Source organism: Hyperolius riggenbachi, chromosome 4, assembly GCF_040937935.1.
Source record: "Hyperolius riggenbachi isolate aHypRig1 chromosome 4, aHypRig1.pri, whole genome shotgun sequence".
Taxonomy (NCBI): domain Eukaryota; kingdom Metazoa; phylum Chordata; class Amphibia; order Anura; family Hyperoliidae; genus Hyperolius; species Hyperolius riggenbachi.
In genome coordinates this window covers 378,019,602-378,038,216 of record NC_090649.1, presented here as the reverse complement: position 1 = coordinate 378,038,216, position 18,615 = coordinate 378,019,602, and the positions used below count along the sequence as shown (strand labels likewise).

Sequence of the window (18,615 nt, the reverse complement as noted above, 5' to 3'; positions counted from 1 at the left end):
GGGGTTGACTTAAGTGACCCTTTAAGTCTAAGGAGAATTATTATTACAACTAGCAAGTCCAAGAGTGGTTAGTGCAGCATTGGTAAATTGCAGAAGTATTTATTCCTCAATGCATGTGTCAACATTACTTCTGGAATTTACCAATGGTGTGCTAACCAATTTTTGCTCATTGTATTGCGTTATGCACCCAACTTCAAACGGCAAGGTGTGCCACGTCCAAACCTTCTAACTCACTGGTATTACAACTAAGTCAGTCAGTCAGAGCTGGGGGTCCCCGAATATTTTTTTTACCATGGAGCCACCCTGACCCCCTCCCTCAGATGTAGCATTAGGTGGCCCCTTTGTTCCCCCCTCCCCCCGATAGTATAATGCCCCAGAGCCAATTGACAGCACCCTAGTCTCCCCCTAGTCTCTGCTCAGGCCCAGTTTGCTGCAGGGTACTTGGTCCGGTCCAGTCACCTGTCCGGCCAGCACAATGCCTCCTGTGTCCTTCCATGCCACTGGCATGTAACTACTCACTTGACATGCCGCCGGGTCACAGGCGCCAGTGTTCGGGGATGTAGACAGGACACAGGAGGTAGCGCTAATCTGCGAGTGCTCTGTAGCGAATCAGGGCGTGGGGACCAATATTAGCATGGGGAAGCTGTCATCCGGCTCTGGGCCAACTGCCCAGTTTTGTCCCTAGGGAAGCACTAGCACTGCAGTCAGTATTTTATAGGGAGTGTTACTATAACAGGGAGATCAGGCAAATATACTCAGTCTACCAGGTACTCCATGCAGTATAGTCACCTTGTGATTGGCCTGGAGAAAGGAGAGTGTACAGGAAGTCCTGTATAGCAGCCTTCTGCTTCTGGAACTGCTCCAGTGTCATCTTCACACTGATGTCCATGGGAATCGTCACCTGCAATTCAGAAAGGCACCTCTCAGTGGCTTGTGCTGCTGCAATTCCCTGCGAGTGGCAGAGGCTACAGCAGCTGTGATCATTATAGGTGACAGTGTGACAAGCATTCTCTGCATGCCCAGCTGAGCATCTTGTGTGCAATGCTTCTCTATGGCTTTAGGCCTGTAACCCACTAGGAATCGCTGCAGTGCTTTAAAATCTGTTTAAAAGCTGTTTTTTTTTTTGTTTTTTTTTAAAGAAAACTTAATTACACTTACCAGGTGTCTGACTTCTGTCTGTTTCCCCGCCCCCTAAAGGTTATAGGTGCTTCTCTAGGACCAATCAGAGAAGCACCTGTGACCTCGTCCTTTAGGGGGCGGGGCTACAGATGGAAGCGGGAAACTCAGACACCATTGGTTCAATTATAATACTGTTTTACAAAAAAGCAATTTTGCAGTGATTATATACTTAGTATTGAGTGCAAACGCGCTCAAAATGCTACATGCCCTGCGATTGCAATTACCCCAAATCACAATCACATTAGTGGGATTCCCTCCACTTTCAATGGCAGAGCATTTTTGGGAATCGCCAACGATTGTCTGCGATTCCAAAATGCTGCCAAAAACGTGCAAGTGGGTCCCAGCCTTTAGAGAGATTTGGTGGCAATCGGCTGGTAAAGCCTGTGCATCCCATTCTGTCTCCTCTCTCTCCAGACCCCCCAAATTTCATCCCTTGTAATCACCTTCCCCCTGTGCTGCTGAGAATAACTTCAGCTCAGTAGCTCAATTTTTCTATCTATTTCCTCTCTGCAGAGCTTGAAACAGAGTGTGTCATGAAACAGACAGGCAATTTGCATTGTTTAAAGGGAACACTTTTGTTTCTTAGTTTCTGATAGCCATAGAAGCTGCCATGTCCCCCCTCCCCTTCTAGATGCCCAATATTCATCCAGGAGAAGGTGTGAAGATAGCATCTGTGACTTTTGTAATCCCTTTGAAGCACAGTGTTCAATTCTGCCCCCCCCTCCCCCCCCCCCATGCTGATCAAAACCTTTTGTTCGCTCTGTGCAGTACAATAATTACAGCAGTCCTTATGTGCCTGAAATGTCTGCGGTTGGGCTGGCCTCAGAAGTAGGATAATAAGGGTCTCTGCTAAACTTTAAAAGGTAAGAAGAAGAGGTCAAATTGTTTTTTTTGAATTAGTGAGTCAAATGTTTAATGTACTATTGAGATGCCCTTGGTGCTAAAAATGGTGCTTGGTTCACTCAGGGCCGGCCCTAGACTTTTTGCCGCCTGAGGCAAATTTATAAAAAGACACCAGAGCGTTTCGGCTGCAGTTTGCAATCCGCTTGTGGGAGCGGATCCGCTTGGGTAATGTATCTCAATGGGCTGGTGCACACCAGAGCGGGAGGCGTTTTGCAGAAACGCATACTCCCGGGCTGCTGCAGATTTTGGATTGCGGATGCGTTTCTGCCTCAATGTTAAGTATAGGAAAACCGCAAACTGCTCTGAAAAACGGCACTTCAGAGCGGTTTGGTAGGCGTTTTTTGTTACAGTAGCTGCACTTCAAAAACAAAAACAAAAGACCGAGAGCCCAAATGGTGCGGTATTTCAAAACAGTCAAAAATGAGTTAATTGAAAAAAGTTATACTCACAAACACGGGTTGCCCCTAGGCAACCACTCCATATGCCAGTGGGGAGAATTAGAACCTGACCCCACTCAGGTATAAGATGTCGCTCTCTGTAGATAGAAAGTAGGAAGATTCCTTGCCACCATAGGTGGATTATGTGATAAGGACGAGGTCCAGAGGCGCCAAAAAGAGTAAAAACAATGCTAAGATTAAAAATTGGGGGGAGACGTACTCACCACCCATCCAACAGACCAAGAACCAATATAAAACACAATGTTCAGTCGAAAAATCGGCAATTTATTGGTGCTCCTAGGTGCTACGCGTTTCACGGGATTATCCCGCTTCCTCAGGCAATCAAACAGGAGCACAAGCAATTGGGGGTCTGGAAACAGCTCAGCGCCTCAGTCAAAAAAAAAAATCGCTCTCATAGGCCTAGTGCACACCAGAGCGTTTCGGCTGCAGTTTGCGATCCGCTTGTGGGAGCGGATCCGCTTGGGTAATGTATTTCAATGGGCTGGTGCACACCAGAGCGGGAGGCGTTTTGCAGAAACGCATACTCCCGGGCTGCTGCAGATTTTGGATTGCGTATGCGTTTCTGCCTCAATGTTAAGTATAGGAAAACCGCAAACCGCTCTGAAAAACGGCACTTCAGAGCGGTTTGCTAGGCGTTTTTTGTTACAGTAGCTGTTCAGTAACAGCTTTACTGTAACAATACATGAAATCTACTACACCAAAACCGCTACACAAAACCGCAAAACGCTAGCTGAAACGCTACAGAAAAAGCGTTTCAAAATCTGCTAGCATTTTGCGGATCTGCTAGCGGTTTTTGGTGTGCACTAGGCCAAAGTGCTTGTGCAATGATTTCCTATGAGAGTGTTCAAATGTGAGAGTTTCAGTTTTATTAAAATCGCAAATGCGCTAAATGTACCATTTTCTGAGCATTTTTGCAGAATGGAAGGTATAGGGAAATCGCAAAGTGTTTTAAAAAAAAAGTGCTCTGAATTGCTATTTCCCGAGCACTTTTATGAATAAATCATAATTATCAGAGTTCACATGCCTTATCCGAGTTAACACACCTTATCAGAGTTAACATGCCTTATCAGAGTAGCATAGCAAGCGCTACAAACTTATGCCTGCTAATTGGCAATGCCGTGAGCTCCACTCGGCCTGCACTTAGTCCCTGCGGGTCCAATCACTTTAAAGGACATTATCTTCACACTTTGATTGGCCCAATAGGCTGTCTGTCACTTGACAGGAAACTTGACAAGCAGCCTATTGGGCCAATAAAAGTGTGGGGATAATGTCCTTTAAAGTGATTGGACCCACAGGGGCTCAGGGCAGGATGAGTGGAGCTCTCGGCATTGCCAATTAGCAGGCATAACTTCATAGCGCTACTCTGATAAGGCGTGTTAACTCTGATATGACATTTAACTCTGATAAGGCGTACTAACGCTGATAAGGCTTGCTATTTGTTATAGTGAATAAACCCCATTATATTTATTCATTTCTGGGTCAAAGAGTTTACTTGCTGACTGACGTCAGGAAATTAAAATCTTGATTGCTCAGCAAAGCGCTTAGAAAAGCACTTTTCTAAGTGCAAAGCGCAGGGAAAAGCGATTTGAAAAGGGCTCTATAAATCGGTCATCGCTTGCAATAGCGCTGGTGATTTAGAATGTGAAGAAGGCCTAATCGTCCCTAAACTGCCCCACTAAACAATCACAAATGATCCATTCAGCTGACAGAACTGTAAAGTGTATATTCAGTTTAAAGGGAACCAGAGAGGAACGAGGGGTGAAAAAGGGCAAAGATTTTATACATACCTGGGGCTTCTTCCAGCCCCATAAGCCTGAATCGCTCCCACGCCGCCGTCCTCAGCTTCCTGGATCCGCCGGTACCGGGCCCGTCACTTCCGGCGGACGCGGCCAATTGTCCGCATCACAGGGGCTCCCTCCATACATGTACGCATGCGGCTGCGCAGTATTCAGCCACATGCGTATCTGTATGGGGAGAGCACCCGGTGATGCGGAGAATTGGCCGCGTCCGCCGGCCGACTTGCCGACTCGCGGCAATGACGGGACCCGGTGGCGGCAGATCCAGGCAGCGGAGGACGGCGGCGTGGGAGCGATCCGTGCGTATGGGGCTGGAGGAAGCCCCAGGTATGTATAGTCCATCCTCTCTGGTTCCCTTTAAGTAAACCTCAAGCTAAACTAAAAACAAACAAAAAAAAGTTTCACTAAATTGGGGCTTCTACCAGCCCACTGCAGCCGCTCTGTGCCTGCGCCGTCACTCAACGATCCTCCCGTCCCCCGCAGAGGCTACGTTTTGTTTTTCACCGACTGGCCAGTCGATGGCCACTGCACCTTGATCGCGCTCCTGGAAGCAGGTTTCTGAGGAAACTTAGCCGCTATTGGGGACTGGAGGATTGTTCAGTGATGGCGCAGGCACAGGGTGGCTGCAGGGGCTGGTAGAAGCCCCAGGTAAGTGAAACTCTTTTTTTTTGTTTTCTTTGGGTTTTCTTTAAAGTGCACACATATGAGGACTGTTGCCTGGCAGCATCGGGACTCCATCCTTCAGGTGCCAGTGAACAGCAGAGGCATCAGTAGCCTGGCTCTGTTGCTATGTGGGGAGGTCTTGCAGAGCAGCACATGAGGGGCATCACAGAGCAGGCAGGTTAAGATCTGGTGGGGGCTAGCCTCCTCCAGGCCCCTAGACTCTCTCCAGGCCCTAGGCAATTGCCTAGGTTTGCCTTGTGGATGATCCGGGTCTGACCGTAGTCATTAGCATTTTCCAGCAGGAGTAAGAACAGAAGAGACAGTCAATAACATGCTCATAATTCTGTCTGACATGCAAGTTTTAGGCAGCTTGGAAGTGGCTCAACCCACATCGACAGGAAATGCATCCGATTGGTCCAGTTCCAAGCTCTGTACATTTGCATGCAAGTAGACATTTAAGAGCCCTTTTACACTTACGGCATTTGGTACTCCCGCCTACCTGCAGCGCGTGGCAATGGCCATTACAAGCAATGGGACATGACACAATGGCTGCGCAGTGATGGGAGTGTTCCGGGTAACGCAGAAGCTGCAGAGCGTTACCGTGCAACTTCTGCAGTAATCCTGGAAGTGCACCACAAGTTCCATCTTACTTTTTTTTTTTTTTCCAGCTTTGCAACAGTGCTATTATCCAAATCGCACTGCAATTCATGAAGTGTAAAAGGGCCCTTAGCTTCTTTTCCATAATCTCTATACTCAAGCACAAGTTTCCTGTCCGGAGGCCTCATTGAAACATAATACGTGCCAGGAAAGATGCTGGCACTATAGAAATCCTAAATACCACTAACTGGCTGACTACACACACTAGGGATGGTCAATGACAGGCTTCATGTTGATGCAAATGTATGCAGCCTGGCACTGCACCAAACTAATCAGCTGCTGCATTTGATCTGGTCACTTCCCAACCTGCCAAATTTGCATCAACTCAGAATCCTTAAAGTGTACCCAATGCGGATAGTTATATAGGTTATAGAATACAGAGGCATGTTCTCTGCCGAATGATATGCCTGTGTGTCCTTCTGGTGTCAGTCCCCACTGGGTTCTTCTGTCCCCCCTCAAAGCTAGCGACAATCTGATTGTCGCTAGCCTCCTTTTGCCCCTTCCAGCCATCACTCACCTCGCTCCCCCGCCTCCACCAGCTTCCTCCAATCAGTGCTAAGCCATGATGCAGGAAGTACTTCCGGGTCGCTGTTATCTTGAATATCTTCTGCCGGTGATCAGACGTTACACCGGCTGTGGAGGCGTACGAGAGATTTCACCACAGGGAGACTTGGGCGCAGGATACAGCCGGTATGGCTTATCCTGATGCTGCACAAGTTCCCGGCGACGTTAAATACTATTCCCCCTCTAGGTCCACGTGGATAGTGGGGAATGAAATAATTCAGCTTCCAGCGATTGCTTATAGTGTTTTTTTAAGTAACTTCAGCTCCGTCTTCTGACGGCTCCGAAGTTACTCACTGTGCGCAGCTATAGCCGTAATTCTTATTACGGTCTATAGTGGCGCCAGCTGCGCCAAAATCTCCTGCGCTGGATTGAAAGTGTTCGCTGTGGAGGATAAAGCAGGCCAAAAAGAGTAGTGTGGAGTGGCGCATATTCATCCGGGAGGCAGCGTGGAGCAGGTAGTATTTATAATTTTTTTTTATTATTATTTTCATGCCGCCTCTGCACCTCGGGTTCAGATAATGAGGACTTTGCTGTACTGAGCATATTTGTGAAACCTCCAATGTCTTCCATTAGAAATCTAGTCATATATAAGTGATGTTCTTACCGCATTCTTCTGCATGTCTGCTGGACTCAGGAAGCTGGAGCCAGCCTGGACCTCCTCCGTCCACAGCAGGCAGAACAGGACCGCCCCAAAGAGGGCCACGTTACCCAGCCTCATCTCCAATCTTCTGCTCTGCAAAACTGTTAATAAGTTGACATGGTGAATGCAAATTTAACGGTCATTTTATGTAGCTGCTCCATTTCATTCCCAGTGTGGAGATTATGGATGGTCCATAAAATAAAATAATTCCGTATTATGTAAACGCTAAATGTAAATGTATGCAATTTTAAAATGGACCAATTGAATTCTGCCAAGTTGGAATTGGATTGGTTCATTTTCAAGCCATGCAAAATGGCCATCAAGTTTGCATCTACTCTGAATGATCTGAATTTCATTGGCCATCCCTAGCCAAGCTAACTTGCTCCATATCTGCTCCCAACTGTAATCCCTGATTCAAGCAAACCCAAAGCGAAAATAAACGTATGAGATAATGAATTGTATGTGTAGCACAGCTAAGAAATAGAACATTAGTAGCAAAAAAAGTATCATGGTTTTTTTCCAGTACAGAAGGAGTTAAAAAGAAATTAGTTACCTATGCAAAAGAGCTTCTCTGAGCTCTTCGACTTACTGGGTCAAATACAGTCCTGTTTCTGAAGCCCTAAACTGCTAGAAACAGTGCGAGACAGCTTGAGATAAGGTTTTACTGCAGGAAAGTTCTAAGGGTCATTATTGCTGCTTGTGGTTTCTAAACTGCAAATAAGACAGAATGATGCAATGTTATATAAAAAAACAAAAACTATATGACTGAAAATAAAAGACTCTTCTTTGCTACTAATGTTCTATTCGTTATCCGTATTACACATACAATTCATTATATCATAAGGATTTTTTTTTTGTTTTTTAGCTTTAGGCTTCTTTCCCACCAGGACGTTGTGTTTTAGGGGATGTTATAGGTCGCATAACGTGCCCCTAACGCAACGCCTGGTGGTGCTGGAGGAGGACGCTACCAAGAGCTGCGTTATGCAGCTCTTGGTGCGCCTTTTTTGTGCTGTGCGATGCGGAGACCACGTGATCTGCATCACGTGGTCCCGCCAGCCAATCGCCGCCCAGAGCGGCCACTCCAGGAAGTAAACACTGCACGTCACAGTGCAGTGAATATTAATTAGCCATGTGGCTGGCAGCGGAGGAGGGGAGACCTCCTCCTCTAACATCACTGAGCATGTGCAAACAGTATAACGTACAGCATGCAGCACTTTCTTGTAACCTGCTGCGTTACAATGTAACGCAACGTGGGCACTGTGAACACCCCATTGATTTTTCATTGCTGTGCGGTGGGCTGCGTTACAGGCTGCTCTAACGTGCACCTGTAACGTCTTACTGTGAAGCAGCCTTATACTTGCTTTAATTCCTAAAAGCAAACTTTGTGCTTGATACACAAAAGCGCGATAACTGATCGCACGGCCGTGCTATGCAGTTACCACGCGATGTGATGCGTGCAAAGGTTTGCGCGCGTAAAGGCTTACGCCCGCATGCTAAACAAAGGTTTGTGCACGATCACACGTGCGTTGACGCGCAAACGCGTGCGTAATCACGCGCAAACCTTCGCTAGCATGCGGGCGTAAGCTTTTATGCGCACACACCTTTGCACACATCACATCGCGTGGTAACTGCATAGCACGGCCGTGCGATCAGTTATCATGCTTTTGTGAATCAAGCCCTCAAACTTTTATTTAGTCATTTTGATATATAAATGTAGGACATGCGGTGAGATGAGTACATAAAATGGGCGCCGGGGAAAGCTGCTAATAGAATATTGCTAACCCTCCTTCTACCTACTTCTAACTCCCTTTACCTATTCCTAACACTCATTTAAAAACAAGAGGCCAAAATGATGGAATATCCCTTCATTTACAGCTCATGTCAAAGGAAATTGCCGGTCCTCCTATCTCCTGCTCTACCCCCCCCCCCCCCCCCCCCCATAGTACAGTACATGCTGCTCGGTTGAGAGCTGATACGTGTCTGTACAATGATCATTCCAAAACTGATGGGCAAACAATCTGTAAAAATATTTGGGAGTGATACATCATTAAGCAGTGTATAATGTAGCCGAAGTCTAAGCACTGAGCAGGAGGCTACCAAATTGCTTGTACTTGCTCTAATCATATCCCGTCTTGACCACTGTAACACCTACTCTGCGGTCTACCAAAAACCTGTAACCTCTCCAGTCCCTACTGAACTCTGCTGCCCGCCTCATCCACCTCTCCTCCCGCTCCTTTGATGTAGCACCTCCATGCCACTCTCTGCATTGGCTACCAATTATCCAAAGGTTCCGGGTTTAAACTCTTCAACTTATTATATAAAGCTCTACATACTGTAAAGGTGCCCATACACTCGTCAGATTGGCAGCAGATAGATAAGAAATGCATCTGATGATCTATCTGATGCGTTTTTAGAACATTTTTTACCAGGATAGAATTCCAATAGATTTCAGTTTGAAATCTGTTGAAATTCGATCTGATGGCATTTTTTTGCCATCAGATTTCCATTAAGGCCAATGCAAACTGATAAGCAATCTCATCAGATCGACCTAAATTTTCCACCCTGCTAGTTCGATGGAAATCCATCGAAATCGGCCATCGATCGGTCGATTGACCAACCGATTTGCAATCGATCTATCGATCGATCGATCGGGATCGATCGGTCGGCCAGAAAATCGGCTGAGTGTATGGGCCCCTTAAGTTGTCATTTCCATACATTTCCTCACTAATCTCCAGGTACCATCCCACTCGGAACTTTCACTCCCACCAGGAGACCCTCTTATCCTCTAGCTTGGTCAACTCCTCTCACTTCTGCATCCAGGACTTCTCACGAGAGTTAAGGGCTCGTTCCCACTATCGCGAATCCGCATGCGTCCAATGCATGCGGATTCGCACATGTAATGCAAGTGGATGGGCCTGTTTCCACTGTAGCGTTGCTGAGGTGCGTTTTTTTCAGCGGTAAAAAAACGCACAAAAGAGCCAACGAATTCGCCTGCGAGTGGAATGCATGCGAATCGCCGCTAATGTATTTAATAGTAAAAACGCATGCGTTTGTTACATGCGTTTTTACCCGCGATTTCGCGTGCGATTTCGCACCTTTTTCAATTTTATTTTGCCCTGGCAGTGTCATGGTTAATTTCGCATGGCACCCTGCCATGCGAAATCGCACGCGAAATCGCGGGTAAAAACGCATGTGGAAACGCATCCGCATGCGTTTTTACAAGCGTCGGAATGCCGGCGAAATCGCGTCTCAACAGTGGAAACAAGCCCTGACTCTCCTTTGAGGGCTCATTTCCACTATCGCGAATTCGCATTCGTTTTTCGCATGCAAATTCGCATAGCAATACAAGTGAATGGGACTGTTTCCACTTGTCAGGATTCCTTTGCGTTTTTCTGTGCAGAAAAAATTCGCATGGCAGAGCCATCAGAATTCGCATACCGCATACCGCTATGCGAATCGCATACAATGTATTTAATAGAAAATTCGCATGAGGTTTGGGTATGCGAATTTTCATGCGAATTCGCATAGAAACAATGGAAAAGCACACCAGCACTGCCATGCTTAAATTCGCATACATCGTCATCCATGCGAATTCACCTGCAAATTCGCATGAAAATTCGCATGGACCCGCATGTGAATTTCGCATCCGCATGCAAATTTTTACCGCGGCGATTGGCACCGCACAAGTGGAAATGCAGCCTGACACTCTCTCCCACAGCTTGTCAGTCATGCTCCGAGCCTGGAAACCTTCAAATGTACCCTCAAAACACAACTTTTCAGACAAACCTATAATCTATAGGTTAGAGGTTCAATGCCTCAACTGCTTACCCCTGTAATGTCACTAGTTCACTACTCTCTAGATTCTAAGCTTGCAAGGACAGGGACCGCCTCCTAGTGTTTCTTATCCTGAGGTAATTTATCATATGAACTCGTACCAATATGGGTGATGTCTCAAACCACACATCAACATGTCTATAGTTGTATTTGTATTACTAGATGTCATGACTGTACAGTGTCTTAAACTGCTCATGTATACATGTTCCCCAGTATTTGTTTTGTACTATGTACAGCACTACAGTAGATGTTGGCACTATACAAATAAATCATTATAATAATAATAAAGCTGAAAGTCATATTCCCTATAGCTCTATAAATCCCAAGCTACATACAATTACCCGTAAAGCTGTAGTAAGATGACTTGGTGCTGAGTAGGGATGATCAGTGAGATGCAAATATATCCGCATGCAGGATTATGTACATTTTAATTCAAATATAAGCAGCTTGAAAATGGACCAATCAGTTTAAGCCTGGGTGGGATTTGATTGGTCCATTTTCAAGCTGCGTATATTTGAATTAAAATTGACATTACCTATATACCGGCGCATAAGATGAATTTTTAACCCTGAAAAATCTTCTGAAAAGTCTGGGGTTGTCTTATACGCCGAGTATAAGGGTGTCAGTGCCGGGTCAGGGCATCAATCAGAGCTGTAATTACCTTATGCTGTAGTCATCCAGTGATAAGAAAGATAGATCGCACTCTCAGTTTACAAAATACCTTGTAATAGCTTCTTGCAAGCAGTCGCTCGCACAGGTAGCAGTGCAGCTTCCGGCGTCACCTGACTTGTGACGTGTGTGCACCACAATACAGCCCCACAATCTCTTCCTGCGTGACCCCATCAGTGGAGCGCACACGTCACCAGTCAAGACCCACTGGAAGCTGCACCGCTACCCATGCCAGCGGCTGTTAGCAAGAAGCTGTTACAAGTTATTGTGTAAACTGAGAGCATGATCTATCTTTCTTATTACCGAATGACCACAGGATAAGGTAATTACAGCTCTGCCTGACACTCCTACTGTGGGGTAGTCTTATACGGCGAGTATACCCCAACCTCCTACATTTTACCATCTGTGTAGCTCTCCATGCTGCCCTCTCACACCTGGAAAAGCCCAACTCCTATGTTAGGATGCTCTTTGTTGACTACAGCTCAGCATTTAACACCATTGTACCTAGCCAGCTGACCAACATACTCCATGCACTAGGTCTTGCTCCCTCCATATGTACTTGGTTATTGGACTTCCTTACTAATCGCCCTCAAACTGTCAGACTAGGAAAACAGACATCCTCCACCCTTACCCTGAGCACTGGCGTGCCACAGGGCTGTGTATTAAGCCCTCTCCTCTATGCACTTTTCACCCATGACTGCCAGCCTATCCATACCTCAAACATAATTGTTAAGTTTGCAGATGATACGAGTGTCATTGGGCTTATATCAGACAATGAGGAAGCTGCATACAGAGAAGAAGTTAGGAACCTGACTGCATGGTGCGACATTAACAACCTGTTATTAAATACAAAGACCAAAGAAATTATTCTGGACTTTAGGACCACCAAAAAGACCACTCACCTACCGCTAATGATCAATGCAGAGGCTGTGGAGAGAGTTTCCAGCTTCAAATTTTTGGGAGTCACCATCGCAGAGAACCTGTCCTGGGCTGACAATGCTTTAGCTCTAACTGGCAAAGCACAACAACGCCTCTACTTTCTGAGAAAACTAAGGAGCGCTAACCTCCCACAGAAGCTGCTGGTTAATTTCTACAGATGCACTATAGAAAGCGTTCTGACCATTTGCGTGACGGCCTGGTACAATAGCTGCACGAAGGCTACTAGAGAAGCCCTGCAGCGAGTTGTTAAAACAGCAGAAGCCATTATTGGCACTGAACTACCATCACTGGAACTTTTGTATAATACTCGCAGCGTGAGAAGGACCAAAAACATTATCAAGGACAGCGCTCACCCTGGAAATGCCTTGTTTGAGCTCCTTCCATCAGGTAAACGTTTTAGATCAATCCGCACACACACAAACAGGCTGAAAAACAGCTTTTTCCCATCCGCCATAAACTTGATGAACTCTGAATCCTCTCTGAAATAATTAACACTGTGTACAAATTGTTTAAACATCTGTAATGCCTGGCATACTTGTATAATTTCTTCTCTTCCTTGTTACTATCACTATGTTCCCTATATGCACCGTGGGGTTGTCATGAAAAGTAATTTTGTTGTGTTACACAATGACAATAAAGTGAATTGAATTAACCTGGAAAAGTTGGGGGGTCGTCTTATACCCCCAGTCGCCTTATACGCCAGCATATAAGGTAAATCTGCATAAACTCAAAAATATTTGCAACTAATTGATCATCCCTAGTGCTGAGTATCGTTTGTATCTGCAGCTAAACAATTTCTTCCATCCAGAAAATAAAAAATAAGGTGAAATTTAGCAGAAACAGAGCAAATGTACTTGCCAATTTGACTGGAGAAACAATATGATGCAGAAAAGCTGACCAAATCAACCGCTTACTGGCCGAGCTGATTGAAATCTCCGCCGTTTTGCTCCTGTTATCTCTGCCAGGGTGTAGATGTCAATCCTCCCGGCGGCACGCTCCCGCCAATCTCTCGCCTCCCCCTACCTCTGCCGTCAGTATGACAGCAGAGCTCCCTGAGCTGGTCAGGAGACTCCTGACCCCATGGTCACTATGAGCCAATCACATCGACTCACACTGATGACAGGGTCAGGTCTAGGTCTGCTTGTAGAGACCGCTTCTAATCCTACAGCGAATGCCTTCAGTGTATCCGCAGAGTGCAGATGACTTACGTGAAAGAGCCGGTGTGAGATGTAAACCCTCCTCCACCTGTTTATATATTTATAGGAAAGCAGAATAAAGAGATGCTATTTATATCAGCTGGGAAGCGTCATCGACGTGGAATCCTAACAGCGCTTAAGTCACAACCTCAGAATGCGAATTGTGAGGACATGAGCTCAGAGATCTGGCGATGGCCCTTCCCGCCACTCGGCCTTTGTTGTCGTGTTTGGTTTGGTGGATTATTACTCCGCAACAGAGATATGAGTGTAGTTCTGGGATTACTACTAACAGCGGCGGTTTTCTTTGTTAATAGACCAGAATTAAAGGCAGAGGCATTGTCCTGTGTCCAGGGGTCATGTGTGCTCTGTCTCCAGCCACGGCTGCAAAGGGTGGAAAATAAAACCGATAATATTTGTCACAGCAAGAAAAATGGACTGAACATGTGCACTATGAAGCGCAGCCCAACATGGGTATGGGTTGTAGAAGCAGGATCCAGGGGGCTTATACCTGGGACAGTGGTTGGATAGTGTAATAAGGACAACTGCAAGGCCGGTTCTAGACATTTAGCTGCCTGAGGCAAACTTGTGAGGATGCCCCCCAAACCCCCTGATTTGGAATAATTGTACGACACCCAACAATTTACTCTGCTTAATTAAATGTTCTCACATGACATGCTGCAGCTCAACACAATAGCACACTGGCTGGCTGTAAGTCTGTAACAAAAACTGCTTACCCTCAGCCACTCCATTGCTCCTCAGTCAGGACAGCAGTGCCACCTCCTCCCTTCTGCTGTGCAAGTCGAATGAAACCCTGCTACCCCCCAAACCCTCCTCCCCTGTCCGTCCGTCCACTGTCAGACTCCACAAAAGCTGCTTTTCTCCAATGATGACCTCTTCACCTCACTCCTCCTCCTACTCTGACTGTATGCTGTTAGTGTAAACACACAGTACAAACATGCTGCCCCTGTAATCTCTGCACCTGATGCAGATGTTTCACCTTGCGTCATGAGAGAACCGGCCCTGGACAACTATAGCGAGAGGGATATGGAGGCTGATTCTTGCACAGGACAGAAGGAAAACACAGAGAAATGCACCCTGTATGTATTTAGAGAGTTTAGCCTGTCTAATTCCCCCTCATCTGTGACTAATCACATGTTGTAGTTTGATCTCTCAGCTGTCTCAGCTGGCTGCCTTGGCAGAGCAGCTAATTGGTAAGCAAAGGATGTTAGCTTTATGTCTGCTCCCATGAATGCAGGAAGTAGACACACTGCAAATGTAATGCAGGATTTGCATCAGCTGTAACAAAGAAATGTTTTTTTCTTTAAAGGTTATTATGCTGTTGCTTATCTTTTAGAGCAGAGAGGAAGTCCTCATTAAGCAATACCAGTTACCTGGCAGTCCTGCTGATTTGGCTGCAGTAGTGTCTGAATCACACCTGAAGCAAGCATGCACCTAATCTTGTCAGGTTTGACAAAATGTCAGAAACATGGCGACCTCCATATAGCTCTCGCTTCAGTTGTCCTTTAAGGGTACTGCCTCTGACATAGAAGACCTGGCTTCAAATCTTGGCAATTTCTATTCCGGTAAACCAGCACCTATTCAGTAAGGAGTTCTTAGGCACAAGACACCCTAATGCTGGGTACACACTATGAGATTTTCTGGCCGATTTACTGTCAGATCGATTATTTCCAACATGTCCGATTTGCTTTCCGATCAAATTCCAATAACTTTAATAGGAAAATGATCGGAAAATGCTCGGAAATTGATCGGAAAGCAAATCGGACATGTTGGAAATAATCAATCTGACAGTAAATCGGCCAGAAAATCTCATAGTGTGTACCCAGCATTACACTGCAGGGTGGCCTCTTGAGCGCGCCCTAACGGCTGCCTCCCAAGCGCTTTGAGTCACACGGGAGGAAATTTCCCATTAGATTGATGGGTCGAATGGATAATCCCTGTAATGTCCGATCTGCTCCCAATCGACAACGGTATCGATTTTCAGTTCAGTAGTGCACAAAATCGATCCCGTTCTCGATTGGAAGCAGATCGGACATGACAAAAATAATCAATTTGACCCGTCAATCTGATGGGAAATTCTATGGTGTGTGCCAGGCATTAACGTCTACCGGAGATGAACCTCGGGTAAACCCCCCCCCCCCCCCCCACAAACTTACCTAAGAAAAGGGAAGCCTCTGGATACTGTACAGGCTTCCTATGCTGTCCTCTGGATCCCTCTTGCTGAGCGCTGACCCTCAAAGAAATATGGCAAGAGCTTTTTGGATTGAAGATCGGGGCTGTCCTCTTCTTCATGCTACTTCTCAGGTGTGACCGTGCGTGCAAAAATCACATGCTTACCAGCTTACTATACTTACCTAAGTGGACAGACATCAGATTGGACAAAGCAGATACTTGTACGTTCTGTGTGTATTGACTCCAAGGACCAAATCTAGCCCCACCTGTAAAGATCCAGAATGTTAATATTAGATGAAGACCTTTATTCAATTCAGTTTTTCTCCTAGAGATCATTTTTCAGCACTTTGCAATAAGTAGAAAAGTAGCAAAAAGTTGAAAAAATACTATCTAAATTATTTTGAGTACTTTCTTGGTTGCCGTTGTTTTATAATCCATTTTATTGGCAAAGTATGGAAATATCACCTAGAAGAAAACTCAGGAGAAAAAGTTGCATATAGGCCGCAGGCTCAAGAATGTTTTTTTAAGGCAAAATCAGACAGATTTCCCCAAATTCTAAAGTGTATTTTTTCTGGATTTCTGTAAAGTTTGAATAACAGATTTAAAAAAAAAAAAAGTCTACAGCTGTAATCCTCCCCCTCTCAGGATCCAGGCTACAAGATGGCTCTTCTGGGGCACGGGGATTGGAGATTATTTATTTATTGTATTTATAAAGTGCCAACATATTACGCAGCTCTGGACATTAGTTAAAGGGACACTTAAGTCAAACAAAAAAAAATGAGTTTTACTCACCTGGGGCTTCCAATAGCCAGCTGCAGCTGTCCGGTGCCCTCGCCATTTCCCTCCGATCCTCCTGGCCCTGCCGGCAGCCACTTCCTGTTTCGGTGACAGGAGCTGACAGGCTGGGGACGCGAGTGATTCTTCGCGTTCCTGGCCACAATAGCGCCATCTATGCTGCTATAGCATATATCATATACCATATAGCAGCATAGAGGGTGCTAATGTGTCTGGGAACGCGAAAAATCACTCGCGTTCCCAGCCTGTCAGCTCCTGTCACCGAAACAGGAAGTGGCTGCCGGCAGGGCCAGGAGGATCGGAGGGAGACGGCGAGGGCACCGGACAGCTGCAGCTGGCTATTGGAAGCCCTAGGTGAGTAAAACTCATTTTTTTTGTTTGACTTAAGTGTCCCTTTAAGGTTACAGACAATATTTAGGGGTGACATACAGCAATAAGACAATACAGGGGAACATGCGAATCAGATCACACAGCACAGTATGAGTACAAGTTAATGCTTAGTCAGTCACTGGATGGGAGCATGGAGATTTTGCAAGTCGAGTTTACTCAAGAGTTTACTCAGAGGTGCATGAACAGGTAGGAGACTGAAGGAGGAGGCTTACAATCTAGAGGATTGGAGGAAACTGGAAGAGGGACTATGGCAGTTTGACTACAGCAAAATACAGGGTATCTTCAGCCAGAAAGGTATTATTGCTATTGCAGGGGTCTTCTCATACCTTACCTTTGTCTTTTTGAGGATGTAGGAGATTAGAGGATTTGCGTGAAAGGCATAAACCAGGAGAGGAGGTCAAGCTTGAGTTAGAACATCTGTCCCCACAGAGTTGTGGCATGGAGAATAACCAAGGAAGCTTGTGGTTGATACTAAGTGCAAATAGGTCTATGGCCGGAATTGGCCAGATGCGGGTCAGCCAATGGAAAATGTTTTCTTTCAGGGACCATTTGTTGCCTCCTACTGACACTTAGAGCATCCACTGTCATGTGTTTATTTCCTGAAATATGTACTGTGTTTAGGTTGAAGAGATCCGAATTAGCCTAAGTAATAAGAGGAATCAGTTTTTTTTATCAGGTTGAAACCGTAGAGGTCACCTTGGTGCTGGATGTATAATGCTACCACAAATAATTTGTCTAACTGTATGCATATAGACATCTTCTTTAGAAGACTAGAAGTGACCAATGAACTACCCTCAGTTCTCAGAGATTCGAACAGGAAAAGGCGATGGTACATAATAATCCAGACCGGACTACCTAGCCTTAACACCATATGCCTTACTCCTGCCAGCTACCATTTGTGTGATGGAGCAGAGTGATGTGTACACTCAGATAGGCACCCAGTATAACTAGTTAGAATTCTTTACTGAAGAAAAGCATGCAGAGATAAATCATACACCACCATCAGGTAATGCATCTTATGTAGAACAGAAAGGAACACAGACAGGGCCGGTTTAAGCAACAATGGGGCCCCAGGGCAAAATAAACCTGGGGGCCCCCCCAACAGATACCCCGGAACAAAAATCGGCATTAAGGGACCTTTTTTGCAGCTGTTATAGTCAGGGTGTGAAGCCCCAATCGGTCGGAGCTCCACATTCTGGCTACCCCAGCCTGCATGGGGGACAAGGGGTTAAAAAGTTTCAGGAGGGGGGACCCCACATAATTAAAAAAAAAAAAAAAAAATTCCCGCACTCTAAACATAAAAAAAAAAAAAAAATTGGGAAAATAGGAAAAAATGCCAGGGATCTTCATACAGCCATATTGCAGCTGTATAGCGATCCCTGGCCAAAGCGCTGTGGCTGCGTATGGGCCCCCTGGAAACCCCGTCAGGAAATTTATTGCTCTTTCTTTTGATGCATGTAAAATTACACTACCGTTGGGTTTGCTACTAAAAGTGACATTTACCGCATTTAAAAGTATACTTTTTTTCCTTCGAAATTTTAAAATCGATTTTTTAAAAAACTATAAGGTCTTTTTGAAAAATTGATTTTTTCCTCTTATTCCCAATGATCTCCTTAACATATCCTGCAAATTTAGGGTTTCTAGCTTTTAAAAGCCTACTTACTACTACAGATGTTTCAACTCAAACTGAAAACACTGATCTACAGGGAAATTATATAGTTAATGGACTCTGCATGCACAAT

The 18,615-nt window shown here is 45.5% G+C and overlaps 1 protein-coding gene across 1 annotated transcript in view; it reads right to left on the bottom strand.

Moving 5' to 3' along the window:
* LOC137504094 (ghrelin-like) overlaps positions 1–18,615 on the bottom strand; it is a 65,045-nt gene that overhangs the window by 4,147 nt on the left and 42,283 nt on the right. The window contains exons 2-4 of the mRNA XM_068232069.1: positions 15,871–15,954; positions 6,825–6,961; positions 790–901 (exon numbers count right to left, since the gene is read on the bottom strand). Coding sequence (XP_068088170.1) covers positions 790–901; positions 6,825–6,961; positions 15,871–15,954 — 333 coding nt within the window. The remainder of the gene's footprint in view (positions 1–789; positions 902–6,824; positions 6,962–15,870; positions 15,955–18,615) is intronic.